Below are 17,893 nucleotides of genomic sequence, written 5' to 3' on the forward strand. Positions count from 1 at the left end.
CTTTGGCAATGGGACCATTCAGCCAAACATAGACCCTGCTTATGGTTTCAATTTAAAAAGTTCTTAATTAAAAGTTCTAATTCATATTTTATTAGTCTGCATTTAAAAATATATCACGGCTAAAGGTATGAATCCTGTTCTTTCTGATGTTTTGCAAATAAAGATAAAGGTTAAATTAATTTGAGGACTAACAGTGCCATTGGGCAGTGGAAATGTGCACTTGAACAGCCAGCTAAGTGGTAAATACAAGTGGTTAACTCCATCATACTCAAGTTAATGAATTGTGATGTTGTCACACTGACATGAGGAAAACTTGAAAACAAAATGTCAGGCCAATAATAAATATAAATTGCCTTTTTTCACGTTTGCAAATGATTGTAATAGTGATGGTCCAATCAGTAAGCAAACAACAGTGATATAAATGATTAATTCCTGGCATTCGCTGTTTACATCTTGATTGATTTTCTGGTCCTCATATGAGCTGGTCACATGACATTTTTCTGACTTAACAAGTTGACGAGGTCGGTCCAAATGCAGCACGGGCCCTGAGAAGCAGAGCAGTCACAATACTCAACCCTTTTTTTTGCTGACAACACCAACCCCCGTAATGCAAACGAGGTAAACCTGCTGAGTCGAAGCTTTGCAGTGGGTGTGTCAGGTCAAATGCTGCAAATTGGTCTGCCTATGCTGATTTCAGTATTTTTTTTAGTGTGGGAAGTCTTCCTGGGATGCTTTAACTCTTTTTTTTTTTTTTTTTTTTTTTTACAGTTTCTTCAATAAGTGATTGTAAGTGAGTGATCATATATGTATATAAACCAAAGAAAATTTGAATTCTTACCTAGGACCTACAGACATACGTCCATTCAGATCACTGTCACCTATGCTGTACATTTACAGTTTTGTATGGATGGAAATAGTCTAAGGAAGAAGTTGAGCATTTTGGTCTTGCTATTCAACAGTATCATGTACAAACATGCAACACAGAGGGATTGGGCAGCTAATTTGGCTTTGGTGTATTCTCATTAGTCCAAGAGGATCCAGTTATCCACCAGAAAAGTGTTTGAATAAAAGCTGCGTCCTATATGTCTGTGCCTCTCTTAAATTCTGTCAAATCAACAGGAACAGCATGGATTGTGTCCCACCTTTTCCCCTTTCACTATACCAGATTTTCCTGCCAGTGAAAACACAGAGATGTCCACATCACATAGAAGAGCTACTACCATGCATGGCAGGATTTCATATATACATTAAGAACGTCTTCACAACCTGCAGCTCTTACTTTCCAAACCTTCCTTGGAGTCCTTGAGTTCAGCCACCAGAGGGGCCTCTATGTGATATTAGACTCAGTAAAATGGACAGACTGAGGTCCACTGATTATGACAGATCAGACTCCAGGAGAGCAGAAAAATCTAATTTCTTGTGATCCTCTCAGCACATTTTTCCATGACAGCCACATCATAAATGTTCTTGCTTCTTTGTGCAACAGTACAATGTTTTCACAGGCTCCCATTCTGCAGTTCCTTCACAATTTTTAGTTTTTATGAGAAGACCAAAAAATCCAGGGTGTCCCTAACTTGCTTACATTTTTGTCCAAGTCTTGAAATGAAAATGCCTTCTGTTCCACTCCCAGCAGAGATTCTGCAAGGTCTCTGAATATAATTTTATACATTTCAACAAGACTCCACATCACAATTTCATAAACCTTCCAAGCGTGGAACCTAAACTAGAAATTTTTCTGTCGCCCTGGGTCTCAAGCTCATGCAAACACATTGTTACATCTTCTCATTTTGAGAACCCAGCAGAAATATGCCTGCAGTTCATTTTTGGGGTTCAGCTATAGCTTCAAAAACTGGAACTAGGTCCTCCGCTTTTATTAGCAACATAGTGTAATGTAAATTCAGGAGTATCAGGCTATGCACAGCAGCTGGTTTATAAGAGATTATCCTGTCCTTGAAGGCTTTCAAATGTTTTTGAGAAACGTCTAAAAGTCATTCATGGGAAAAAAGGGGGGAAAGGGATTTGTTCCTCAGGATGAAACAGCAAGGCCAAAGGCAGATGTAAAGCACAGCAAATAGCAAATGAACAGTTAGAATTGGAGGGTTTTTGCGATGATCTGGTACAGTCTATCCATAGCCAATACAAGCCTGACCAGAAATAAGGAGAAGGATGGTGCAGACTGAGATTAACCAAGATTCACTTTTTTTCTGCCAACAAGTAACAACGGACAAAGGGCTCATCAGAGTCCTAAAACTTGACTAGGTAGTCAAGAGGGGAACATCTCTGTCTCCAGCACTTCTGATGAGTGGTTTAGACTGACCACAACATTGTTCCCTGCAGATATCTCTTCCAAGTAGATGCTCTCCTGATTGGTCAGGCTGCTCTCAGACGTAGGACTGATGACGATGATGCGTGGAACACTCAGAGGAAGCTTCTGGTCAGAGGGCTGAATCCTTTCAAAATTCAGCGAGTTGACAGAGTCACTCTTGTGGCTGCTCACTCCACTGCCAATGCTGTCTTCCTCTTCCCTGGCATTTGAGATCCCACTGGTCAGACTCTGGCTCCGTCTCCTTGTAAGGACCAATAGTGGGACAGTGGCCATGGTGAGGGAGCTGGAGACTAGCTCATGCTCACAGGTGCCTGCCGCCTCCCTCATGGTAGATAGGTGCTGGCATTGTAACACACACACACACACACACACACACACACACACACACACACACAGAGACAACAAACGCGTAAACACAGTTGAAAACATGGATTAAGATATGTACTGATGTTAAAAGTGTAACCTTGTAATCCTTATTTTGCAATGAAGACCACCACAAATAGCTTTAAACAGATAGTTTTCTCTTGATTAAATAAAACAGCACCATATGACACTCCAGGTTAATCATTTCAACAGACATCAAATGTGTTCCCATTTTGCAGGATTCATAAAGCTGCAGATATATTACCTTAAGTATTTCTGCAAAATGTATATATTATCATGTTTGTACTATTGTACTATTGTACTCTGCAAAATGCAGTACAATGATTTGCATTCTGATAATAGTGCAGCTTTCCATGGAACTATACAACATTTTGTTTTACTATTCAAGAGACCACAATGACATGTGTTAATATTAATGTTGGTCCTGTTCTTCTATTCTATTTATTGTAAAGCTGCGAGAGTTACCAATATCATGCCAGCATTTCAAAATTACCACTAATAATGATGGAAGCTGAGTAACTCAGTGTAAAGAGAAGCGTTTTTGGAAACGAGCAATCTTGCTTTGCACACCCAAGCAGGATTAATTAGTTATTTCAAACATGTCAGCACAAAACAGAGAGCTTTCCCAATGACTCCAAAACCGCTGGGTTAGATGTCACACATTGGCTTGTTTTCTTACCTTGTCTGCTGCATGGGTCTTGGTTGTCTTCTGCTCTAGTTGTTTCTTACACAACTTGTCTCTGCTGGACTGACTGTTGGATGACAGCCTTCGGAAGGAATCGCCTGATTTCCTTGCCAAAGGGTCCATCTCTACATCCCCTAATACCTGGAGTGGAGACGAGACGAGATGAGAGAACAGGAGAATAGAATGGAATTAATTTAATTGGAGCTGAATTGAACTGAGCTCAACAAAAAAAGATCTGGGATTATCTCACCTTGGATCAAAATTAAATGGAACTGAATTGCCCTGTGATGAATTCAACTAAAAAGCCCAGAGCATGTCCTTCCTCGGACAAAACTCATCTCGACATTTCAGAAAACTGAAGCTACAGACCTATTATTTTCAAACTCAGATGTCTCAGAAGGTGCTTGGTCAGATTTAGTACTGTTCAGCTCTCCAGTGTCTGTCTGGCATGTTGCCTTAAAGGCTCTAGGAAAATATTTTATGAGAGAAAAAAAATCCATCTCAAAGAACATTAAATATTTTTGCCCTCAGCACACACTGACAAAAACAACCATAATCTGCTCATAAAAAACTGAGCAGCATGGAGAGTTTATGTGCTATGTCTTGGAGATTACAGGACATTATTTGGATAATGTCTTGGATTTCGTTTTAGATATTAACTGGTATTGGAAAATTCAAATGGCCATGAAGACTGTCACATATAGGCCTATAAGCTCTCTGACGTCTCCCACAAAGTTCCCACTCCTTTTTAAAACCATTAATTTCTTTAAATATATTTTAATACTTTATTCATCATTAATATCATCTTGCACATTTTCTTGGAGCACCATTTACCTGAAAAACACAAAGTTCCCACTCCTTTTTAAAACCATTAATTTCTTTAAATATATTTTAATACTTTATTCATCATTAATATCATCTTGCACATTTTCTTGGAACACCATTTACCTGAAAAACTGGCTTGGATGCATTTCTTTTAAAGCATCATTTCTTATTATGTACTATGTCAATCCTTTATGATTTTTGGAGTATATTACAAAACCTCTGTTCATACTTAATTCATGTTAGTAAGCACCATAGTTAATATTAAGATGCATGTATAACAACATTAATTAATGCAGTTGTCCAACTGCATTCAACATTAACTGATCTATATTATTCATGTTTAATTCCTGTTAATTGATGCATTAGTTAATGTATGCTTGAGTGTTACCATATTGCTAAAATGATAATGATACAACTTTCAGAAACATGAAAAACAACAACAACAACAAAAAATGAAATATATAAGATTTGGCATGTTTATGAGTAAAGTACCATCGATGCACAGCATGAAGATCTGGTACAGAACCTTCTCAAAAACCAAGAGGCCAAATGTACTTTCAGCTTTTTTATGAATGCTCCCTTAAAAATGTTTGTAAATGGGCTTCAAATGCCAGTGAAAGAGCATATTGACCAAAACAGAACACTGACAAAAATAAATAAATAAATAAATAAAAATAGGCCTGTCTAGAGCTCTCCAAATTCTTTTAGGCTGGCTGGCAGCATCCCTTGGCAAGATGCTTATTCAATGGGATGGAAAAACACTCCCTCTGTGCCGTTACCGTGTCAGTAGAATCGGAGGATGCTGTAACAAAGTGAGTCCTGGATGCTGTGGACTGTCGACTAATAATGGAATCCCTGAAAGACGACTCGCTGACAGACGAGGAGATGCATTCCTTCCGAGGGGTGGGAGACAGAAACCAAAGACAGGGAAACTTCTCTGCCAGGGTCATCCTGTTGAGTACGGAGCAGCAGAGAAACATAAATGGGGTTTCACTATCCAAGCAACGAAATCGCACCAGCTGTCTAGGTGGTCGTGTTATAACAAGAAATTTTACATTGTGGCCAATAACTCTTCTTAGAATAGAAAAGAAAGAAAGAAAGAAAGAAAGAAAGAAAGAAAGAAAGAAAGAAAGAAAGAAAGGGAAAAAAAGAGAGAAAAAAGATTTCCTCATTTTCTTTGGCTCATTTCTTTCTTTTTTGGTAAAAGAGAGTGAAAAGAATTCTTGTGAGGCTTTCCAAAAGGAAATCAGTTTTCCTGTACCTGTACTTGGTGTGTATGATGGCATAGATGAAAGGATTGTAGATAGTCGAGGCCTTCGCAATGACAGCAGGCACAGCTTTAGAGTACGGCGACAGGATGTTGGCATGCCTGGATGAGACCACACAACAAAATCAAATCTTTCTTCCCTGTCGGCTGATGTAACCGTGTTCTTTTTGTAGTCTGAGTTTGTATTCTTTGTGGCATGACAAAACAAATGCCAACTGGAGAATTCTCTTCATCTCTCCATATTTTGTAGCATAATGAAGGGCCATGCTGTATTGGGGCAGGGATTAACCAAAACCAGCCAGCTCCCACAGAGGGATGTGTGTGTGCGTGTGTGTGTGTGTGTGTGTGTGTGTGTGTATGCATATGGGTGTGTGAATGATGCTACATCGGCCGTGTCGTTGGGTAGATGGAGATATAATTTATAGTTTACGTAACCACATCCTATTCTTTTTTCCAAGAAGAGGAGATACAGCATGTTTTGTGAAATGTTGTGACAAGTTGGATAAACAGAGGAGGCAGGTCAGCTTCACTTTCTGTTTCAGTTCATTCAATCAGGATTACCTGATGCAAAATAACATAATTACATACAATTGTTAAAGGTACATATCAAAATCGCCCAGAGGTTCTTTATAGAAACCTTAGTGCTATGCAGCTGTGACTGAGGGACTGCAGAGTAATACAGGTAATGGTAAATTTGTGTGATAATATTAAAGATAGCCATTATAGATAATAATGCAACAGTAAAGCATATAAAACATAGCCAATATTAACCACAAATGTCAAGGTAAGCACATGAAAACATGTACAAGAGCATAAAAGACAAAATGTGAAAATATTATAAAAGCCTCTGCAGTAAAGGAGTGTTTTATAACTGTAGGCTCGTTTACCCTGCCCAGGAAATCAGTGTGACGCAGGCGTACGGTGACCAGGAGAGGACATAAACCACAATGACGACAAAGGCAATCTTGGCCAGCTTCCACTCACTCCTGATGGACTTCTGCTGGATCAGGGTGGACTTCCTCACCTGAGTCCCCAGTCGCTCCACTTCCCTGAAGGAGGGAGCAGAGTGAGACGATCAAGTATAGGAGACATACCCCCTCAAAACAAAGTGTGCTGCAAGTAATACTTGTAATGATGGACAGCCTCCACAATATTTTCCAATGTGAATACATCTCTCCCCAGAGAAGAAACAAAAAGAGCTAAAAAGTTACAACATTTTGACCTTCCTCTGAAGATGTGTGGATGCCATGATAGCAACTAAGGGAATTTTCTCAGTGTGTGTGTTAGACTTGTGTACACACGTATGTCTTCAGAGGAACAATCACCTCTGACTTGAAACAGTGCTTCCCTGAGGCGGACAGGGAATGTGCATTTCCTGAGATTTATAGCACGTAATCTTATTGGACACGGCCTGGGCAATATTAGGTTGCATAACTGCATAGTGCATGTGGTGTATGTGAAGATTTATAGATATTATAGAGATACAATTTATCATTTTTATCTATTTTATCTTATTGTGTATGAACATGTTTTTTTTCTTAAATTCTTTGTATACTGTGATTTTATTATTATTATTATTATTATTATTATTATTATTATTATTATAGCCTATTTTAGGAATGTGCACAAGGATAGGCAACTGCTGGGACAAACAACATCAGACACACAGTGGATCAGCATTATTCCAGCATGACTGTATCTCAGCCACACACACACATATACTGTATGCACAAGTTACCTGCTGGTCTTGCGTATAGCCAGGAACATGAAAAGATAGCAGTAAAAAATGATTCCCAGTGGAATGAAGAAAACACAACAGCACAGCATCAAGGTGTAGCTCCTATTGGCCAGCGAGTATGTGACATAATCCCATGTGCAGGATGTCATCAGGCCCTCTGGGATGTAGGAGCCTGGAGGAGACAGAGATCATCAAAGAAGAGTAAAAAAGACACAAGAAGTGAAATTCAGAGAAAACATACAAAGTCAGACATCTGACCAAACTTAAAAGCTCACATTTGCATAACTCTTAGCAGTGTCTGTGTACAGTCTACTGTACTTCAGTTTGACCTCATGTTCCTTCCCACTATAGACACATTCATTCGCACTGCCTTTCATTTTCGTCTCATGATGTTATTGCACAGGAGTGTGACTGAAAGTAAAGAAAAGGATGGTAGACTAAAATGCTATTGGGACATATATCATTTTTTTTATTGTCATCACTGGATGTAGAAAACATCATGAAACAGTCAGAATCTGAAGTCTTTTCTGTGCAGAGAGACGACTATTGTTCATTTCTCCTGCCTCAAATGAGCAGTTTTGCTCATTTGAGGCAGGAGGATTTGAGGATTGATTTAAAAAAGTTTATTTTGCATGTAAGTGGGGAGAAAATCCAATAAGAACACAATTCCAGTTTGTATTCCTCCTGTCCCTGTTTGATTGATTCTTCAACTGCATATGCTATCCTATGGATTTTAATACAGCTATTGACTTTCAGGAACTCTCAAGTCCTGGTGGATGATGAAGGAAGAATTCAAGAATAATAATAAAACATAGAATTCACGTGTTTAACTGGGTTGATTATTAGATATGGCACATAAAAATGATCAAAGATGATGTAAACAACTTGTACACCGCAGTCACCAGCCTGTAACACGAAATAAGACTGGCATTGTCCTCTAACAAATCAGCTGAACTGCATTTGTTGCAGAATGAAGTGCCATGACATGATGATCAGGTTTCTTAAGTATGGGCTGGAACTGAAAACAGGTTACTGACCTGTTGCTGTTAATACAATCTGCAAGTGATGCTACATGTTTTAATGAATTGTTTTAATAAACCCTGGCTCAACAGCAAGTAATATCTGGCAATGGGTGTTGTCCAAATGACAGGAATGTAAATAAACCCTGGTTAAGGAACTCACTCCAGCCAAGCAAAGGAGCAAGACTCCAGGCCAGCGAGTAGAGCCAGACTAACAGGATGGCCAGGCTGGTCCTTCGTTTGGAGCTCCAGTGTATGGCCTGCAGGGGCTTGGTGATAACCAGGTAGCGGTCAATAGAGATGGCCAACAAGTTGATCATTGAGGCAATACCAAACAAGGCTCCACAGAACGCATACATTTTACAGCCTGGAGGAAAGAAAAACACACAAAAACATCCATGGTTCAATTTGTAGTACAACAACAGATGTGCCCTTTATCTTATGTGTTTCTAATGAATATGTATTTTAATATACGCAGCTTGGATGGTGAAAAGAGAAAAGGAAAAAAAAGCAGAGAAAAGAAAGTAAAAAAAGAAATACCCATTTCTCCAAACACCCATTCCTTGTAGAGGCAGTTGATGAAGAAGATGGGGGACTGGGTGAAGGCCATGAGGAAGTCACTGACTGCCAGGTTCATTATAAAGTAGTTAGGCAGGTTGCGAAGCTTCTTGTTACTACATACACACACACACACACACACAAGGGGAAAAAAAGAGAGCTTGTGGTTACCTCCCTGCTGGAGTTTGTATTTCTCAAAGAAAGAGTAGTTTTACTTTAACTTTACAGTTTTACTTTATTTAGTTTCAAGTTTGATTCTTGGTGGGTGGGCCCTGAGAGATCAAAATGACCTTACATTATTTACCATTCTATTACAAATATCTGAGTTCAGCATCAATTTGCAAATAGAGAACATTCATGCGGCTGCTAGGGAAGCATGTTTCTTACTGAAACAGAAAACTAAAACAAATAGTGTTCATGTTAAACTCAGCTGTAAGCTTCCATGCTGGTGTCGATATGCTACCACTGAGATTTTATTCATACAGGCATTCATCACAGCCATGCTCAGACAACTTCAGAGAGAAGGAGCCTATAGTATATAAAGAACTAACTGATCAACAATCAATCAAAGCACAAAATGGAACAGCACGCATCAAGTTTCCCATTGTGATTGAGCACTTTTTCATCAGCCACATTGTAAAATGTTTGTCTATTGTGTTTGTGTTTGTGTGTGCATGTGTGTGTGTGTGTGCCCTTTGAGCTATTTAAAACAAGAATGTAAGTTATCTGTGCTGCACCACTGAGCCATTGTATATCACACACAAACTGCACTAAAAGGGCAGAGAGAACACACTATCTGCCATTGCACCGGTTATTCAACAAATACCAGTTTGTGGCCATGAAGTGTGTATCAAAAGAAGGAAAAAAGAAGGCTTGCATCAGTCAGACCTGTCCGTGTGGCTCATTTTACTGTATTAATCTGATGTACAAACCTGTGCTGTGTATGCCAGCTCCCTGCAAACTTTAGGTTGGTCTGCAGGGCTGGTCCACTTTGGGTGAACCCTTACTCGTACCAGCTTGATCAAACACCATATTGACCTGCCGTCTGCCTGCACACAGCTCTTCATCGATTGAGCTCTGTTGTTCCTCATTCAAAATTTGTTGTTTCCTCAGCCGCTGAGACAGACTGAACTCCAAACCCTAAAATGCAGTTCTCCAGCGCTTCACTGTGTTTGCTTATACATTGCGCCTTCTTCTGAACATTCCTATGTGTGTGTTTGTTACTATATCAGTAGAGTGTGTCTGTGCATGTATGTGTATATTTGTAGCCCCAGGGCTGACTTCCTCCCTAGCACCCAGTACATATTGGGTGCCATCTCATTTGAAAGTCAACTCTGTCTTTCTCTCTCTCTCTCTCTCTCTCTCTCTCTCTCTCTCTCTCTCCCTCTCTCTCTCGCCATGTATGTGTGAGTGAGAGAGAGGCAGAATTTTCTTGGAACTCAATATAGGGTGACCCTTAATGCATCTCTGAGTCAGTAAACACAAATCATTAGCACAATAGAATGGGGGACCTATCTAATCTATCAACTGTGATGGAGAAGTGACACATTAAAGCTCCTGACAATCCCTCTCGCTCTCTTTTTGCCCATCTCTCTCTCTCTCTCTCTCTCTCTCTCTCTCTCTCTCTCGCCCTCCCCTCCTCTCTCACTCTCATACATGCACACACACACATTTCCTTCTCTGACCCAATTTCTGAAAATCAGTAGCACGATAAGAGGTCAGTGGTAGTCCATATTACACAACACAACACACATAAGCCACATTCCTTCTTTGAAGTACCAGCGAAAGGCTAGATGTTGCATGACGTACAAGATTAAAAAGAACTGTTGTCTTGTGACCTCCATCTGTAATATAACCTGTTGCATATGATTTCAAATCTGTCATTTGATTTTCTAAACTGATTTCACCTGTGTTTTACCATTGCGCCCATGGGAAATTAATTATGCAGGCATCAGTTTAACAGTATCTGCAGATAAGTAATGTATGTGCAACAATTTAAATGTGGCTCTGTCGTTTGATGCTCGACTACGATCACATATATTGTTATATATAACAAAGTAAAGATTTTGAATAGGCTTTGAATAGTCCATTGGATGAAGAAATACAAATAGGATAACAATTTCGAGGTCTCAGTTATGAATTTGTCTCACTTTTTTTTTTTTTTTTTTTTTAGTTAAATTACTAGAATCCTGTCGGTCACTCCTTTGCTATCCCATTCTGTTACCTTCAACATTTTATTTTACTTTGTTGCTATGCAACTGTGGCAATCTGAGCAAAAATTGTTGAAAAGAGAAGATCATTTTAGTGATATTGGTCAGCTTTCTGTAAATCCTCTGGCCCTTTTGAGAACAAAATCAGTGAAAAACAAGGAGCTTTTTATGCATCACTGCACAAGCTTTAACATATATAACTACAACTTGACTTAAGCCCTTGTGTGAGGGTGAGCAGACAACAATTCACTGCTGTGATTTAAACACAGATTTAGACACACAGCAATAACTGCTGTGTTATCCTTATCATAAAAATAAGAGAAATTTAAATTCTTACCTAAATATAATACAAATATTATACTACTGTGAGAGGGACCACTGAACACTCTTCCTCACTCTCATCTCCCTGACACATCCTTTCAGCACACACACACACACATACACACACACACACACACAAGTCACTCCTTGTCTATCTCCTCATCTGTCTGTCATTATGTTGGGCTTGAGTGTAAAATCACTTTGAGACTATGATTAAGGGAGAGACAGACAAACAGGATAAAGGCTAATCATCAGGCTAATAAAGTCAGATAAAATTTGGTTTTACGGTTTTGCTCTTGGACCCTGGGAAGATTAGCCACCACATTTGCAGAAGTTAACGGGGATCAATCCAATACACAATGTTAAACAACAATAAAATGTAGTGAGTGAATCCACTGAAAAGAGCACAGACATGGAAAGACACACACACACACACACAACTGAAAGCAAAAATGTGATGAACAAATCATTCACACAAACCCACCTATAGAAGGCGAACATAACCAGGGAATTCCCAGTGATGCCCAGCGTCCCGATGACAAAAACAAAGAAGGCAACAACATAGTGAGCATGGTCAGGCACATCCACCTTGTTGAAGAAGCTACTCTGGGTGTGTGTTTTCTCCGGCTCCATGCTCTCAGTGGACCACATGGTTCAAACACCTCGTCGGGAGTGCCAGCCTGGCAGGATGCAATGGGATTACAAGTTTGTAATTGACTCTGTTTTGATTCTGTTGGGCCTCCATCACAATATTTTTCATAGTCTGCTGAACTGAAAGCAACAGAGATCTACCTGCATGTGAGCGCAGTGAGTTAAGGTCTAGATGCATTAAGATTCAGGTTGTTGATCATTTGCAGAGCAAGAAAAATTGTTCCTCTGGAAATCTCCGCCATAAACCACCTAATCAATAACATTTGCTAATTAAGAAGGACAAAGTGACCTTCACTTTGTCCATAAAGTCCATAGTCCACAGCTATCAGTCTGGGCAAGTGATAGAAAAATATGGATGTGATGAAAGGTCAAAATTCTATACATGTCTATAATATGCAATTTTACACAGTTATTATCATCAGTTTTTTAAAACAGTAATAATAATAACAATAATAATAATAATAATAATAATAATAATAATACAATTTACTAAAATGCCAAAAAAAAAAGAATTCAGATAGAAAATATTTTTTGATAACATTACATTGTAAATTCTAGTTGTATAGGAAATAGTCCTGTTAAAAACCTTCTATTGCTGAAGACAGCAGTTTGCCCACCATAGTCATAACCATAAGTGTTGTTAGGAGAAACCATATGAGGTCCACAGATGATCACACACTGGGATTCTCCAGTGCACTTTAGAAGCCACATCTATTCTGTCATTCCCCTCTGCTTTGCCGTTCAGAGCTTGTTCCACACCAGTAGTCTCCAACTGTCTCCTGTGTGACAGCTGAAGTGTTGACAGTCTTCACACATATGCTGGATCCCAGGATGCAGGCACTCCTCTGTAGTTTCACTGTACACTGTCAATGTCCATTCATTCAGAGTTAGCCTTCAGCCTCCTCACCCGTCACACCAGCTGTGTTCAAAGCTCTGAATCAGTGACTTGTCTCTGATTGTCTTGCCAAGTACTGACTCCTTCCCTCTCATCTCCCTCAGTATCTCTCTCTCTCAATGTGCCTCTCCCTGACTGTTCTGCTATATTCTCTGTTGCTCTGCCTCCCCCTCCCCTTTGTCGTACTCTATCTCTTCCCCTGTCTCTTTCTCTCTCTCTCCACTCAAACATATACTGCCTCTTTCCTCACTCTCCCACCCCAACCCTCCCCACATGCAGTATGGCCCAGCCCTGAGCTTTCACCCTTTAACTACCAGATTGTTATGTAACAAACATCATGTTCACTCTCATTACCAGTACCAACACCCATTTCAGCTCAGACATGGCACAGACTCTCTATGCTAGACATGCACACAATGCTGTGCGCATACTACAGCTTCGATGTCTATTGATTTCTGCCATTCAGTAACTCATTTAAAGCTGTTATCGACAAGCTGTGGAAGCTCTTGCATGCACGCAAGCACACATGTACTCACTGTACATGCATTAGCATTATGGCCAGTGCACTTACTCTTGCACATATGTACACACATGCACACAAGCATCCACACAAAGACACACATGAGGAATTTATGTAATATTCTTACATTCATACATTCTCCAAGGAATCTAGAGAAATCTCAGAGGGAAACAAAGGTTTAGAGGATGTAAGAGGCAAAGCAAATAATACTCAAGAGTAACTAGAGCTATTGTTATCACAACCTTGTTTTTTTATAGGCTTAAAGGATGCAGTGTGTATCTAAGAGGTGCATGCTTTGGCTACAGTGAGTGGACTTCAGTAAGGAATGGTGAAAAGTTCATCGGGGTCAGTTAAAGGAAACACTGTTCTAAAAAGTTCTAAAAAAAGCCCCAACTGTTCTGAGTGATGTTCTTGTGACTCCCAGCACTACACAGGTTGAGTGACCCCAGCATGCTGCACATTCACTTCACTACTTTTTATGGTGCTGGACATTCATGTTGATAAAAGGATAAAGAGATGAAGGGAAGATAGGGAGGAGAAGAATGCAGAGCTTAGATCGAGATGCCAACTAAGCCCCTACAGCAAGGGGTAGCCGTAATCTGTACATTGTGCATGCATGTGGATCAGTGTTTGCTCTGCTTGAAATAAGACCTTATTACTGTGTGTGTGTATGTGTGTGCATGTGTGCTTGCATGCATGTCTGCATAGATATGTGTATTTCTGCAAGTGTCTATGTATATTCGTGTATACACATGCGCTATTGTACATACCTATTACACATAACATGACCAGATGTTTTCAGGGATTACAGCTGCAGGGTTCTGCAAGCTTTCATGACTTTATGGTGTTTATGTTTACATATCAGCACAACAAAAGGAAGTCCACAATACAGTAGGACATCCACTGTTGCAGAGAGAGCCAACATGATTAACCAACCTTAGTTAATTTACTCTTGGACCTTAAGAAAAGCAGTTAAGGAAATGCTCCTTTGGCTCTGATCATCAAAAAAAAAATAAAAAATATATATATATATATATATAAGCTTACACTAAATAAATGAAAACATTTCTGATAGAGACTAAGCAACCACTCTGGAACCAAAATGCTGCAAATGAAAGAAAAATTTAAAACAAATTTACAAATAAGTATTATGAATCTGCAAACCACTGCTAAAACTAATAAATAAAAAAAAAATGCATATTGAAACAATGCAATCAAAGTGTAGTGTGAGGGTTGTGACCTCTCTATCAAAGAAAGTCAGTGAAATGGTGTTGATCTGCTTTACACTGACTGTTACACTAAGGTCGCTTGGGATGTTAATGCCATCTGTGTATGCAGCAAGCTTGAGCCAGGATGAGGAGGATGACTTGATTCTTTCATCTTTCTCTAATCCCTCTCCAGCTCGCATGTACTGTACAGGCCGTCAGCTCTCTCAAATATAAATGTAAACTGGCAATGGAGGAAAAAGTGCTAACTGCTTAACTTGAAGAAAAATACAAATACCTGACTGCAATCAGGGTATATTTGCATAATATGTGTTTGTATTTTAGCACAAGATAAGTCAGATGTTATTTGTATGGGGCATTTCACACACAAGGGAATCCAGCGTGCTTTACCATTTACACTTAGCACATGTAAGTCACGCCTAAAACTGTGCCACATAGTCGAGATAATAGGCTTTTATTAGTAATCATAATATATGCCGTTCCACCATTGCATTTATCATTCAGTAAGCCAATTTTAGGCTGATCTGCTCTTTTATTGAATTTGATTTCAGTACCAAGTGGGTCATGAGGCCTATGACATTGGTTATATCTTGAAAACAGTCTCAGCTCTAAGTAGTAACTTAAGTAACTTAATGTTATCATTAGTAGTTAGTAGTAACTTAATGTTATCTTTATAGTGACTATTCAGTGCATACCAAAATGTCTCCTTTTTCCAAGGCTGACTCTATAATAAAATATTTGATAACAAGTCAGAATCCAATAGATGTTTTTCTCTGCTAGAGAGGTGCTGAGCCAAATGATTTTGCTGTTAAATCTCCATTGCGCACTCTTCTATATACTCTGAATAAAAGTCTGAAAACATAACTCAGAAAATGTAATGCAAACCTGCCATAAAAATACGTATCGCACAGAGAGAATTTACAAAACATACGTATATCAGCCTAACCCTAACCCTTCCCCAACACATGCACATACACACATACACACATGCTTTAACACACAGAGATGGATAAAACCTAATAAAGGATGTAGAGGAGAATTTTTTTAATCCTTTTTCAAAATAAGATTAGAGTTGTGGCATGCCTCGTTTCCTCAAGCAGGTTATACATAACAGCTACTAGCAGTTTCACCAGCTTTCGATTTCATCCATGGAAAATTTAAGCAGCCGGGCCCAGAAGACCTGAGAGACCCAGTTGGTTCATATCTTATAAGCAAGATAGGAATGTATTGTGGGGCCAGGCCATTTCACACTTTGCAGACAAGCAGAAGAATCTCTAAGTCAATGCTAATGCTGGCTGAAAGGCAGTGCAGCAATGTCAGAACAGGTATGTGCGTGTTTGTTCAGCCCTTCCTGACCAAATCAGGTCTCTCACTACAACCGCCACAAAAATTTCCCTCTGAAGGCTGGAGAAAGGTATTACAGCAGTCTAATCTACTTCTAACAAATGAATGCTTAAGTTTGGCTTTGATGGGGAAAAAATCATTTAGAATTGATTTTAAAAAGATGGAGAGAGCTCAACAGTTTTCACTGATGTTGCCTTCCTGCAAAAGAATTGCCCTATAGAAGGGACTGTAAAGTTGGAAGTTGAAGTTGGACAGAAGCATGTGATGTTTGCGATCGTGTGATAGTATAAATCATGTCTGTTTCAAGGAAAACTTCTAGGAATGCATACTTTCAAGAAAATCTTTATCTACTCTGGGACGCTTTTGTCTGCAGGGGAAAAGAGGAAATGACATGCTAAGTGTCTTGTCTTGTTCCTGCCGTGGTGTGCCCTGTTGTGCCCTGTGGCAACTGAATAGAGCCATGTGGCCAGCGATTCAGTTCAGTAAGATTCATCTGCTTTCAAGTGAAGTGAGCAGACCTCACTCTCTCTCCCATGATAATGTTCCTCAACCTGCAAGAGGACGTGTCCTGCTGCCTGGCTAACAGATAAGTCAGTACTGCCTGACCCAGAGCATGAAAACAAAGAAACATCAAGAAGCAGTTTCCACCCATTACTAACAGCCTGCCGTGGCCTAGAAGGATCCTAATGTCCTCATCAACTGAGTGCCAGACCAATGCAACATCCAGGACTGACATGTGGTGCCCAATCTAGCTCCACAACTCGGGAACAACTACAGAGGGGGGCATTCTTCAGTAAGCTAATGGTTCATCTGCATGTCTGAGTGAATATGACATCCCTCAAATAATTTCTGTCATAATGGCTCGGTGACTGATCACATTACTTGCTCTCCCGCCTTTTCCAGTACTGAGTGCTATGCTACTGTTTTGCCAGTTATAGGACATGCATGCTATCTTCTGCAACCAAGTCAAACATTTTAATATCTGTGTTTTTACGCATACAGTACAATTGTTCACTTTTCTGTGTATTAAATTTCCTTTATACTGCAGTCTCGCAGGGTGGTGAATGTCTGTTTAGTGATAATTCATATTTGCTACAACAGAGGGTTATGCATTTTACATTTCTGGAAGCGCCAAGAGTGGATTATTTGGAATCAGCAGTAACCATCATGGCTGAACAGGTGAAAAAAATGCATCAATTACAAAAGCTCAACAAAAGAAAATCCCAGGAAAAAGAAACAGATTAACTCTACAAAAGCAGAGAAGCTATCAGTGCTGCCTGAAGCTCTCCAAGATGAGAGGGGATAAAGGAAAGCAATACAAAGATCTTTTTCTTTTGGACTACCGGGTTTTGCAATCATTTATAATCTATTATCATCACTTTATCCTCATTGTGATGTTGGACCAAACTCTACATTGAATGCAAATCACCAAAGCAATGACCAGATATTACTAATGGTGTTGCCAAAATGAAGAAAAACAAGCATCTTGTTGAGTGTCACTTTAACGTTACCAAGAAAAACAGAGGAATTCCTATCTTTCAAAGTAATTTTGATCCAGGCCAGATTGACCGATCCAGTACTCACCCACTGATTAGAATATTTAGCCTTCTGAAATCTGTGGGGGTGTTCTCTAGTAGTATAGTATAGAATCAGTATAGTATCATTGGCTATTTGAGTGTCACAGGCTGTAGCAATGCTTATTTCCAAGATGAAACAATTTATGACACATTTTAATAGCACCATCTGTCACTCCATATTTCCTCCTACAAGCTTTGCTTAAGATTACTACATTGGATTGAACAAGTATTCCCTTTATTAATATGAATGACTGAGCATTATCGCTGCTTGCTGTCTGCATGACAGCAATAAAAAAAAACACACAAAAGAAAGCGTCAGCTCTCCATGGTGCATTTTCAGATATGAA

General features: G+C 39.4%; 1 protein-coding gene across 1 annotated transcript; it reads right to left on the bottom strand.

The window, feature by feature from the left end:
- Window positions 1–1,832: 1,832 nt before the first annotated feature.
- On the bottom strand, window positions 1,833–12,598 carry LOC115365334 (melanopsin-A-like). The gene is made up of 10 exons (XM_030060291.1): window positions 12,571–12,598; window positions 11,818–12,013; window positions 8,785–8,918; window positions 8,408–8,611; window positions 7,226–7,397; window positions 6,375–6,536; window positions 5,482–5,589; window positions 5,000–5,171; window positions 3,390–3,536; window positions 1,833–2,665 (listed from the first exon to the last, which is right to left on the bottom strand). The coding sequence occupies exons 2-10, from the start codon at window positions 11,982–11,984 to the stop codon at window positions 2,264–2,266; spliced, it is 1,668 nt and encodes a 555-aa protein (XP_029916151.1). The 5' UTR covers window positions 11,985–12,013; window positions 12,571–12,598; the 3' UTR covers window positions 1,833–2,263.
- Between the last annotated feature and the right edge of the window lie 5,295 nt (window positions 12,599–17,893).

This window comes from Myripristis murdjan, chromosome 9, assembly GCF_902150065.1.
Source record: "Myripristis murdjan chromosome 9, fMyrMur1.1, whole genome shotgun sequence".
In the NCBI taxonomy this organism is placed as follows: domain Eukaryota; kingdom Metazoa; phylum Chordata; class Actinopteri; order Holocentriformes; family Holocentridae; genus Myripristis; species Myripristis murdjan.